Source organism: Colletotrichum jinshuiense, chromosome 5 (assembly GCF_051148585.1).
Source record: "Colletotrichum jinshuiense chromosome 5, complete sequence".
Taxonomy (NCBI): Eukaryota; Fungi; Ascomycota; class Sordariomycetes; order Glomerellales; family Glomerellaceae; genus Colletotrichum; species Colletotrichum jinshuiense.
In genome coordinates, this window is record NC_139312.1 from 4,849,235 (window position 1) to 4,860,733 (window position 11,499).

At 53.1% G+C, this 11,499-nt stretch overlaps 4 protein-coding genes across 4 annotated transcripts; 3 read left to right on the forward strand and 1 right to left on the reverse strand.

Annotated features, from left to right (window-relative positions):
• Positions 1-162: 162 nt before the first annotated feature.
• Positions 163-1,224, forward strand: EsH8_V_001155 (uncharacterized protein; the record flags this gene model as incomplete). Its single annotated transcript, XM_083273671.1, has 1 exon — positions 163-1,224. The coding sequence occupies one exon, from the start codon at positions 163-165 to the stop codon at positions 1,222-1,224; it is 1,062 nt and encodes a 353-aa protein (XP_083126386.1).
• A 464-nt stretch (positions 1,225-1,688) lies between these two features.
• On the reverse strand, positions 1,689-2,827 carry EsH8_V_001156 (uncharacterized protein; the record flags this gene model as incomplete). Its single annotated transcript, XM_083273672.1, has 2 exons — positions 1,689-2,288; positions 2,405-2,827. The coding sequence occupies 2 exons, from the start codon at positions 2,825-2,827 to the stop codon at positions 1,689-1,691; spliced, it is 1,023 nt and encodes a 340-aa protein (XP_083126387.1).
• Positions 2,828-3,087: 260 nt separating this feature from the next.
• EsH8_V_001157 (uncharacterized protein) lies at positions 3,088-5,556 on the forward strand (the record flags this gene model as incomplete). Its single annotated transcript, XM_083273673.1, has 5 exons — positions 3,088-3,354; positions 3,437-3,791; positions 3,888-4,618; positions 4,694-5,144; positions 5,207-5,556. 5 exons carry the CDS (start codon positions 3,088-3,090, stop codon positions 5,554-5,556), a joined length of 2,154 nt encoding a protein of 717 aa, XP_083126388.1.
• Positions 5,557-10,411: 4,855 nt separating this feature from the next.
• EsH8_V_001158 (CVNH domain-containing protein) lies at positions 10,412-11,028 on the forward strand (the record flags this gene model as incomplete). The annotated part of the gene is made up of 3 exons (XM_083273674.1): positions 10,412-10,704; positions 10,790-10,902; positions 10,967-11,028. 3 exons carry the CDS (start codon positions 10,412-10,414, stop codon positions 11,026-11,028), a joined length of 468 nt encoding a protein of 155 aa, XP_083126389.1.
• Between the last annotated feature and the right edge of the window lie 471 nt (positions 11,029-11,499).

Consider the following 11,499-nt stretch of genomic DNA (forward strand, 5'->3'; position numbering starts at 1 on the left):
AATTTCAAGCCATGAAAGTCAACATACGAGACGCGCACTCAAAAGGTCTGACTTGCCAACTGAACTGCCCCGACCCTTGCATGTGCCACCAGCAAACTTCTCATTCTTTCCGTTCTCAGCCTACATACGGCTCAAACTCAAACTCGACACACTCTCGATCCAATGTCCTCACGTATAGCTGATGACGCTGGTTACGCGCGGTTGCGCGAAAGGCTTGGGCCCCCTCCTGGTCGTAAGTCGATCCCAGTCACCGAGATGTTAGCATCGTACTCGGGATGTTACACACCGTTCATGATTCATGCTAACATGACCTCGTTTCTCGCCAAAGCAAGGAGTCTCCCCGCATACATCCAGCAGGTGAAAGAAGCCGGTGATGTCGACCTGGCTGGTTATCTCGGCTGGCTCGCCAAACAAGACCTTCGCCCAACTAGGTCCACGGAGCCTGACGAATCCAGTCTGCTCACCGTGCTCAGAAGCCTCGGGAGCGTCAATCTGGTCCGCGATTCAAACTTGCTCGACAAGGCCCTTTTGGATGTGCGCTACGCGATCAAAATACCCATTATTCTCTACGACAGCTCCAGCTCACTCCGTAGGCTCGTGGTTCTGTCTGATCCTCGCATCCTGAGCCCCGCCGACGAGGAAGCCGGGTCATCTGGCAGCACCGACACGACGCCATCAACGGCCCACGACTATGTTCTCGCTGTGCGTCCGATGGATGATGGCGGCGACGGAGGGGCCGCCGCTCCTCCTGCTGGGGAGCGCATGCCGCCTAAGTACATCATAAACCTTGGCCGGGTGTATGTCCAGGACAAGCGCGAGCTCGCCGGCATTCCCGAGGACGAGCGTGCCAGGTACAACATCATAGAAGAGGGAGAGTACATTCCCACGGATTACGCCGCCGTCATTGATATTACGAGCGACGAGAGGGGCGTCTGGGTCCTGCACGATCGGCGGAATAATAGTCTGGAGGACGAGGTTCTCAGCACCGACCCGGCCGCCGAGATTCCTTTGTTTACCTCTGGCGTCACGGCCGGCTTCAGGAGCGCGCAGGTTGTGCGGTCGCTGAAGGATTGGAATGGGGAGTTTCCGCTGGGTCAAGAAGAGAGCATGGCCCAGCTCGCTGAAGGGTCGAGGAACGATGCCGTGTTTGACGTCAAGCTGGCCGAGAAGACGGAGGTGGAACGGGCCCTGAGTACAGAGCCACGGCCACCCACTGTAGGGTGAGCGAGTGATGCTGCAACTTTGTCGAGTTTCTACGAGTAGTTGGCGTATTAAACTTTGCCGAACATTCTTTTCACTCAGCAACTCATTTTCCTGTGAAAGATGATGATGCAGAACCAAGCCGCATCACGAGCCTGCAGAAAATCACACCAATGACAGAGAGGAACATGTTGGAGAAGGGCTTAGAATTGACCACGATCGCAAGATCGCCTCAAATTCTTCCAAACAGGGAACGGCCTTCCAACCAGCACCCCGGACCTTGGCAACGGCCAGGCCGGCCCGCTCCGGGGTCTGGCCCTAGCCATTGACGGTCCGCATGGAACTAGTGTAGAGCTAGCTCAATGCAGATGCACAGCTGAAAGCTGGATCCCCAACCTTGCTGCTTACAGACATCAGACGACTGCATACAGGGTCCATGGCGCGGGCGCAATTGTCCGATGGATCCAGAGCCGATGCCACTTTGCCGCCTAACTTCTTTTCTCCTTCCGCATGGCCTTCCATTTCGCGACGCCCTCATGCCACTGCCGGAGCGTGGCCCAGGGCGAGACAACCACATCCAGGATGGGGGCCGCCCGATCCTGCGGGATGGCCATTAGAGGGTGGCAATCCCTTGCCGCAGCCTCCAGGCGCTTGCGCAGCTGCAAGATGCGTGATTGAATTTCCCGACCCTGCTCGACGAACACAAGAGGCTCCGCGGCGCTGCTCTTCACGTCCACGTGCGTGTCATCGAGGGTGTCGTACGCGACGAGCGAGAACCTGTGGTTGGAAAACGTCTCGGACACCTGCACCAGCGGCAGCTCTGCCTTGACGGTCCAGAAGAAGAAGCGCACCTCGGCCACGACGGAGAGGCTGTGCGTCTCCGTTGTGTCCTCGTCGTCCAGGCTGATGCAGTACCCCGCATCCGCGCCGAGGTGCAGCGCGGACGTGTAGTGCGTGCCAAATATCTGGGTGAAGATGTCTGGGCCCTCGGTTTCGAGGAGAGACGCGGCCTCGTGGGTCAGCTCAAGAGGCTGTTCGAGACTTAGGTCTCCGAGCTCAATGCGCAGCGTGAAGGAGTCCTGGCACGACTTTGATGATGGTTGCATAGTCAGCTGAAAAAGATCGGCAGAGCCCCTCCGCAGGGGTCGAAAGTGATAGATCGCCCAATAGTCCGCAACTGGGGACCAGGGGCCCCGGAACTCACATGCGCTCTCTCCTTGACGGTGCGGTTGTACTTCCCAGAAACCGTCACCGATAGAGGGCCCAGGCTCGGGCCTACGCCTATGGCTCCGCTGAGATGCATATCGGATGAGCTGGCGTTTGTGGTCGTGTGCTGAGCGGCCACGGTTGACGATAGCCTCTCCCAGTGGACGGCTCGCTCTGAGGGGTTCGTCGGCATTGCGAAGGCTATTGGCCCCCAGAAGAAGCTGTCGCCGCGGCTCGCGTACGCTTTGGTCCATTCGGCTACTAATTCGGCGTGCTGTGAGGGGTTCTGTAGCAATAGAGTCGGCTGCAACTTGCCTTGGTCGAGATGATACGATGTGTATAGCGGCGTCTCATACGAAGGTGCCGGCGACCCCGCGGTTCGGGCTGGGCCTGGCCATGCCACCAACATATGGTGCTCCATAGCAAGACAGTCGTATTCGATTAAGATGAAAGTTCAAGGCGGATGTATTGTTCGTGGTATCCTGGGAGGAAGGGTCTGCACGCTTGGATGGACAGATAGATGTTTGGTTTGGCTGAAGACTAGGCTCTTACTTATAGACGAAATGCACTGCAACTATTTGGCAACTCGACTCTGATTTCCCAACGCCTGTCGTCTCTTTGAACATCTCTCGCCCCCCACACAGTTATTTTTCGGTTCTTCTCAGTCTTCCTGTTATCAACATGTCGAGCGACCCGAAGATCCCCTGGGACACGGGCATGAAGGTGGGCCACGGATGGAAAAGCGTCACGGGCACGTTCGCGCTGTATTCCGCGGTTGAGTATGCGCCAGACAACCGCAAAGAATGGACGCCCTCCGGTTCTTGCGACCACTACATGATCGATAGCGCGGAGAGCTTGAAGTCGGCTCTGACAGTGAGTGCCAGCCTCACTGTCAACGCCGGCGGGTTCAACGCAAGCGGCGAAGGCAAATTTCTCAAGCAACACGCAGTAAGCTTCCCACCCATCATCATCTCTACAAGCCCCCCAGATCCCAGTCCGACATTGCTGACCACACCTGTTCGAATTACAGTCATTTACCGCGACGAAGAATTTTGTCGTCCGTGTCACTTGTAAAAGGATCTACTCGGAACCCCTCCCGGAGCCCAAGTTCTCGTTACTCCCGACTGTGCACGATGCTTCCGATTTCTACGAAGCCTATGGCGACTACTACATTGCCGAAGCGGAGGAGGGCCAGTCATTTCTGGGCATCATGAGCATTACCGCTAATAAGACCGAGGACATTCAACACATTGACGGACAGCTCAAACTTGCCTTCAATTACGTTCAGGCGAGTGGCAGTGGTGAATGGGACTCAAGTGAGCTGCGACAAATGGCCTCTATTAGCAGTACAATGCGCTGGGAGGGTGCCGACGTGGAAATAACCAGTAAGCGCCAAAACCCGACGCCTTCAAAACTTCAGTTTGAGCTGTGGCACAAGCCTCAAGACGTCGCGTCGCAGAGCTAACGCCATCTATCTACAGCAAATTGCACTCCAGAGGAAATGCTTAAGGCTGCTGTCAAATTCAAGAAGGATGCTGGCAACCCCGATCATCGTCCGAAGGCCATGGCCGTGCTCAAAAAATACTTGACAGTGAAGGATGTTGCCAAAATCAAGAATTGGAGACAGTTGACCGACGTCAAGAGCCAATTCTTCGTCAAGAAGGAGTTTGATGTCCTAGCCAACGACGTGCTGGCCCTTGATTACTTGCAGGGAGAGATCCAGAACATGAAGAGCCTCGTTGAGAGCGATGAAGGGTCTTACGAGGCCCGAGCGGTCAAAGGTTTCTACGCTGTCTCCAAAGATGGCATGGATAACGCTATTGCAGACATCGATCATGCCAAACAGGTCATTAAGAGAAACGGCGAGCTGCTGACATTATCTCCCTTTGCCGAGTCCGAAAAGGACAAAGACCTCGATGGAAAATACGACAAGACATACCAGACCGCTGAGAAGATCAAGGCAAGGCTGCCCGTCGAGGTGAGGAGGAAGCCCATGCCCGGCGATTCTGGTGCTGTCGGCACAAGCATCAGCGCTTGCCAGCTCATGGGTCTCGAAAAGCCGACTGTGAGCGTCGCCTGGCAGAATGCCTCGTGGGATGTTGTGGCTGGTACTTGGACGGCGGATACCTGGGAGTCCAACGGCAAGGTTGTGGCTTCCAAAGCACTTCCAAGGACCCCCATTGCGAATATATCGTCCACGGACGGCAAGACTGTGAGTCCTCCAGCCCTTAAAGCTGAAAGCTTAATATGCCGCCTTTTGTTTCTGACATGCACCCGCTGTTGATAGGTCTCCGTCTTCTACATCACGTCCGAGGGCACTCTCGTTCAGCGCGACTGGCTCGCCGGGTCGGAGGATTGGGTCGACGGCGACATCAGCAGCGTCGCCAACCTGCCCAAGCCGCACGCGGCAAGTGGTCTGGCCGCCGTTCGCCAGGGCAACGGCGACGCCTGGGTGTTCTTCCAGAGCGCCGACCTGAAGCTTGTGTATGTGCGGTACACTGCCAAGTCCAAGACGTGGCTGTTCCCCGACACGGCGCAAATCGGCGCCAAGCTGGGCGAAGGCGACACGGAAGATATCGTGACAATGCCTCCCGGCGCCAGCATAGCCGCCGCCATCATGGGACTTGCCAAGAATCTGGAGACCGACAAGGAGACCATCTGCATTCTCTTCCAGGACGGAGCGCTCAAAATCCGGGACTTGCGCTGTGTCGCAGAGGATGCCCCAAAGTTCTCTTATGGTACGTTTTCTCATCATTGAGCTTTCCGTAAGACCGACGAGCAGCATGCTGATGGCGACCAGGTGAACCTCGCGTCGGCCCAAACATGGCCTTGCCCTTGATGGCCCCCATCGCCCTTTGCAACGTCAACTCAAACATCCTGAGAGCAATAATTGGCAGCAGAGAGCGCAAACTGACCGTGCACATGTACGACGGGAAGACTTGGACACAGGCTGGCGTCTCGGGGGCCAGTTTCCACGGCGCGTGTGTCGCGACAGTGCTGGGCGACGACAAGCTGTCGAGGATCTTCACGCAATCCCAGACGTCGTTTGGAATCAACGAGTTTGCGTGGGACGGCACCGTGTGGAAGGTTCAGGGGCTTTTAAACAGGCTGCGGTCGAAGCAGCCGACACCTCCTGTGCCCCAGCCCTAGTGTACGAGGGCGTCCTGTGGGAACTCATCAGGGATTTGCATCGACCTCGGGTCCGCGCAGGCCACGTCACCCTGCCATCGGTCTCATCGTCTATGGCGCGCTCTCAACGTATTACCAGCAGAAGAAATTCAGAGAGTTCAGGTTCGGTGTGTAAGGCGTCACTCTATTGTGGGGGCCCTGTGCAAAGGAGGGATGGCCGGTAAATGGCAATGTGCCATCAGTGTATCATAATATTGTTTTCTTCCGAGGCCCACGAAGAACATACGAATTTCGGAATTCAGTTGGCAAAATATCTGACAATGCTCAATAACCGTGAAGGATAAAATCATGTTCATCGAGCCTGGCGCGAGCCATCTTAAGTGTGTCGGCCCAAAAAAGCAGTGTTTTGCTCGGCCAACGTGGAATTACCCAGGTCTAGAAGCATACATGTACCCCTAGAAGGTCTACATATGTAGTGTGTCGGCCACAAACGGAAACAATATGCTGTTCGCTCAGGCAAGTTGCGGCACGGGCCGCGAGAGGACTCGGGCGGGCTTGATGGCCTACCGGGCCGCTTGGCCGGCCGAGACACCGATGAATGCTACGGCCGGCGCACAAGGATGTCCTGGACGGCGGGTTCGTATTGCGCCAAACAATGTACATCAGTAACAACGACGACGACAACGACATACATCCGTCAATAAAAAAAGGCAATGCGATGGTGACTTCCATTCTAGCCTCCACTTTTCATCAACATCGTATCGCAGCAAACCGTTTTGGTATTAAACTCCGGAGTGACATGCAGCTCGGCCATTTCCGCCATGTTTGCAACCCAGCCTGGCCAGACCACAAACACAACACCATGAAGCCGCTGCAACAGTCACGGCGGCTCCAACTAACTGTTTCCCGTGGCAGTGCGATGCCAAGACTGCCGGTGAGGCCCAGCGATCGAAATATCACATCGACTGCGGGAAGCCGCTATATTGGACAAGGTGCGGGGAACGCCAGTTAGATTCGCCCAATGAAATACTTCAGACTCAAGAGCATTCGGAGAAATACGCGTTTCCATCCTCGATGGGATAGATCTCCGCCGACAAGGCTGTTTCCACAAAAGACTGCAGGCAGTAGCGGGTAGCTGTAGTAGTGTGATGCATGCAATATCCGAGCCAACAACGCCCCAACATGAACACTAACACCAACTCCCTCGAGGTTGGCGGGGTTTGTGGTTCCCGGTCCGCACCATCCCTCAAGTCAAGTCGGCACAGCTTCTGTCTCGACACCATCAGTTAGTCCTCCCTCATCCAAGGAAGACATGGACCTGATACTGGAGGGACTTTTGGCGGCGGCCCTCGAACACTGTGTGAACTCGACATGGCTTCCGATGATCTGTTGTACGGAGTAAATGGTAGAAAACACAACTTGACCGTCCGGAAAACAATGAATGAGTTTCCTAAGGTTCTGCAGAGATTGCCTCACGCCTTGTACCTGGCTTAGTGTGTAACGTTGCCGGATTCTTTTGGTACCGTAGCTGATGGTTTGAGACCTATCAATGGCCCGTCACGTCGTAAAAGGTGATTGTGTTGGTGGTTAGCATCGGCTACAGCGGCTCGCTTAGATACATCATCTGCGAGATGCCCACCCTCCAGAATGTAGGACCCTTGTAACAAACACAATGCGGCATGTTATGCACCCGCCCCCTACCTTTCACCGAGGCATTCGCCGAGGCTTGGTCGCCGCGTGAGCTGGTGCTAACCAACCTTGACTTGCAAACCGAAAGAAAACGAATTACCTCGAAGTCTCGTGTAGCGGATTACAAATTTCGGCTACAAGGTAAGTAAGTACCTTATCATTTAGGGCTTCTTAGTGAATTTCTCACTCTCGCCCTCAGTCTCACTAGGAACCAGACTCGGACTCGGACTCGGACTCATTCTGACCCCCACTCTACTTACACTCACACCCTTACTTCTCTTTGTGATGATATCGCATCATCTCCATTTTCTTTGACAATGGCAAGGCTGCTTGCTGTGACCAAGACGGGGTAGGGAGGAGCATGCAATTCTGTTGGTTGAGGGCTGCACCTCCATGCGTGCTCCCGAGCCATACCCGATCGTAGCCAGCCAATTAAGTTAGATTCCCAGTACCAAGAGGCTAATGTGTCGTGGAAAAAGCGGGTTTATCATTTCAAGTGCCCGTCTGGTCTTTTCCTGCGTTCCTCCAGAGCCTGATACCTGGGCACATGTCCGGGAACCGAAGCATGTGCCCCAGCAAGAGCACCGTCTAGGCCCACTCCAGACCATTCCCCCATTCTCCTCGCCCTCCTCGTGCGGCGCGGGCTGCTCGATCATTATATCGCACTTGGGCGTTTCGTAGTTTTATAGTGGAAATTTTCGAGGCTTGTGGACCGTCTGCGACACGCTTCTACTGACTTTCATCGCCGTTCGTTGAGGTCCTCTATGTCCGCAACTAATCCCTAATACTTTGCAACCTTGACAGCCTCTATAGCGATATCACATCGCTGAAGACCGGCCCCTCTAAAAGCCTGCCGCATCTACATGCATCAAGTAATGGGCCCTCCCTTGTGTTCTCTGCGCCAGGTCTGAGTTGGGGCACCTGCTTGTTGTTTCGAGGCACTGGACACATTTAGTCTGTACTCAAAATAGGTGCCGCATGCATGTCGTCCTGCGGGTATACACGGGTGTAACCACGACAGGGCTTTTGTTTATAGTATACACCCAGTCTTGACAAGGCTGGCAACCGACAGATTTACTAAGTATTAAGCAAACAGCAAGATGTAGCAAACAGCAGCATTTCCAAGCAAGCGAGTCATCTTCAAGATATAAGAAGTATAAGGACCGCTAAGTAACAGCTGACAACAGGGGAACTGATAATATACACCTCACCGCCCGTCTCTAACATTGTTGCCTTTGAATAATCTCTCAATTGTGAGCAACATCAACAGTTGTTATTCATATCGACATTTATATCAGTTGTCAACTGATAAAGAACTATATCAAATCTACAAGTATCCTCCACTCTATTAATCTTGGGAAGGACGATAAAGAATCTGAAGTTGCGTATGTATTAATTTGAACATGTGGCCCGCTACCTGTCATCTCCGTTTGTCGCCTAAAGGGTTAAACTAACATGAGTTGTTCCAAAGATCCTTTCCCGAGCACTTCCAATTATCAATGGCGCCTAAAATCCCAATAGCCTCAGCTGAGGATGTGGAAGAGAACACCCAAATTAATGATTCCCGATCATCCACAACATCGACGATTACAATTAAGAGGGAGCCGCAAGACCCCCCAACTCTGAAGGCAATGAGCAGCCAAGCTTCTACCAAAATGGTAGAGTGGAAGGATAAGTGTCCCTCGTCGTCTACAGTAGGGGCACCGGTAATTATCCTCATGACGTCAGAGTCGAGGAGTTGTCATAACAGAAAGCGCCTGCCAGATGACCCCTCTGGCGCGGGCTATGTATGGCATTGGAACAACGTGCTTAAGAAGTGGGAAACGATGGAAAGGGGTAAAAGGTCCAGTTGAATGACGTAATAGAGACCAAACTGACGTAGAGAAGTCAGGTAGCGAAGTGCTTGGGGTTCATTGTAGAGTTAATCTCGTGCTCCTGTAGTCACTACACTTAATACCACAATGAGGAGGTGGCTTGCATCAATGCTGCCCAAGTGTGGTTGTCGCGGTCATGAGACTGTGTTATCAAACAATATTATGGTACAATAACTTGAGGAATGTTACCAAGATGTCACGATGGCTTCAGTCTGCCAAGCCGTTTCTTTGGACGCAGCACTTGGCGGTGCACATGTCGCCACGGTCATACCCTCCCGGTCGCGGGCGAGTAAGGATGATGCAACCTACTACCCGACCGTGCCTTTCCCACTACTTAGCAGGTCGGACCAAGAGGAAAGTGACCGCTAAATCGTAGAAAGCCATCCCGCGTCGTACTTATAGGGGCCTTTATTGATTCTTCAACTATCAACTTCCAATGTTCTTATTTCGCCTCAATTTCTTAGTAGACCTTAAGCGGACAGTTGCTGTTTTTGAGTACCGATGTTAATCTCGTCATTCTATTGGTAGAAACCCGTGTCTTGGATATCTAACTTTTACGGACAGCTACCTGTGGGCATTGAAAGACGCTACTGATTAAAACGGTTGCATTACCCCACAGGAGAACTCCTCTTTGCCGAGGGGATTTTATGCTCCGAAAGTCGATCCACTGGAGTCAGTCTGGGGCGCTTGGTGGTTGTAAAGCCCAAGTTTATATACCGACTTTAATACTGGTAGACTCATGCTGGAAATGAGGTTTCCCTTCATCAGGAGGCACGTGCCTTTCTATAATAATAACCATCGAGCAAGCACAAGAACTGTCGAGTAGTAAGTGATGGCAGAAGATATTAGGAATGCAATCGCCCCAGGCAGAGGAGACAAGGGAAGTCTTACTATTTCCCTGCCATATTCTGTCTTATTGGTGCGCTCGGTTTATTGCTCTGGCACAGCGTGACATCATCTATGAAAGCCAGGGAACGGGCTAGTGTAGTAATTATTCTTTTGTTTAGTCTTCCGCACACGGATAAAGTAGGCCCGAAAGAAGGCTTAATGTCGCCGCCTTGGCTAAGAGCTAACCATGCACATGCAGGCACTATTGTCGTAGGATCGTGACATTGTCTGATTCCTACAGATTGTTTGACCGGGTAAAAAGCCAGAATGAGCAGGTCGTTGGAGTCTTGTTCGTACCAAGTCTGGCACTTTATTTTAGACGGCTCGTTGTTATAAATTTTGAATCCCCTCCCAGAGCAATGTCCAATTTTATTGCCGTTCGATTTTAAGCATTCACCATAACACACCTCTCGAGCTCCGCAACCATGAAAGCCAATTTTATTCTTGTCGCCTGGGCTGCCCTTGCGGCGCCTTTCATGGGTGTCACGGCGGCTGCTCTGCCCGAGCCAGATACTTCCCTCAACCTCGCCAGCCGCCAGACGATGGAGCTCCAGGGATCCGGTTTTGCCGCAACCTGCAACTCTTTCAGCTTGAACTCTCGCTATCCTACGCTGCTGTATGCCAACTGCCGCACCATCAGCGGCGCATGGAAGACTAGCCACGTCGACCTGATGCTGTGCCTCGCCAACATTTGCGGCCGTCTTGTCCCCGCCCTACGGTAAGCGTCTCCTTGATCCCCAAACCAATTTTTTTGCCAGCTTCATTTTGTCAGAAATTTGGCTAATGTAGCATGTCTTACATAGTGGACGCTATGGTGACTCGTGCGACAAGCCGTACTGCGCGTTGAGCGGGACATGGTTCCAATGCACATGCAAGGACTGCAGTGGAAACGGGCAATTCACTGGCCTCAACTTGAGTAAGTTTCCAACGACCATCTTGTCGATGTCGCTAGTGGAATTGGATCGCTAAAAGAAACATAGACGACGTCATTGGGAACGACAATGGCGACCTCGAATGTTACGGCCTCAAGCAGCTTGGATAAGGCAGAACTAGCTTAATTAGTAGATAATCCTTCGGTGACATAAGACTAATAAACGAGTAAGCTTCGAGCCCTCGATTCGGCTGATATTCCGCCCTTCTATATGGTTGTGATCTAGGGACGAACCGGTCGTTTGTCATGCGTTGGGCTGGGTCCGCCTATAAGCTCTTGGTCTTGAGCACCCTGTTGATATCATTCGCCGAATTCCACGTTGCTGCCGAGACGCTAAGAGGCGTAGTGCTAGTCGTCAAAGGGACAGAAATAGGCAAAGACCAGGCGTTGCTATCGCGGCCGAGGCAGGGTTCACGATCCGTACCGCCCGCCCTACATGCCTATATGGAAGAAACGTCTGCCTGGCAAGGATTTTGAGTGCGGGTCGGGTGTGCTTCCTTTTCACCTGTAGTGATTAGTTCATAGGGTCGCAAGGGATAGTTTGCAAGGGGCCTGAGGGTATAGGAGGTTTGAATGCAGCGG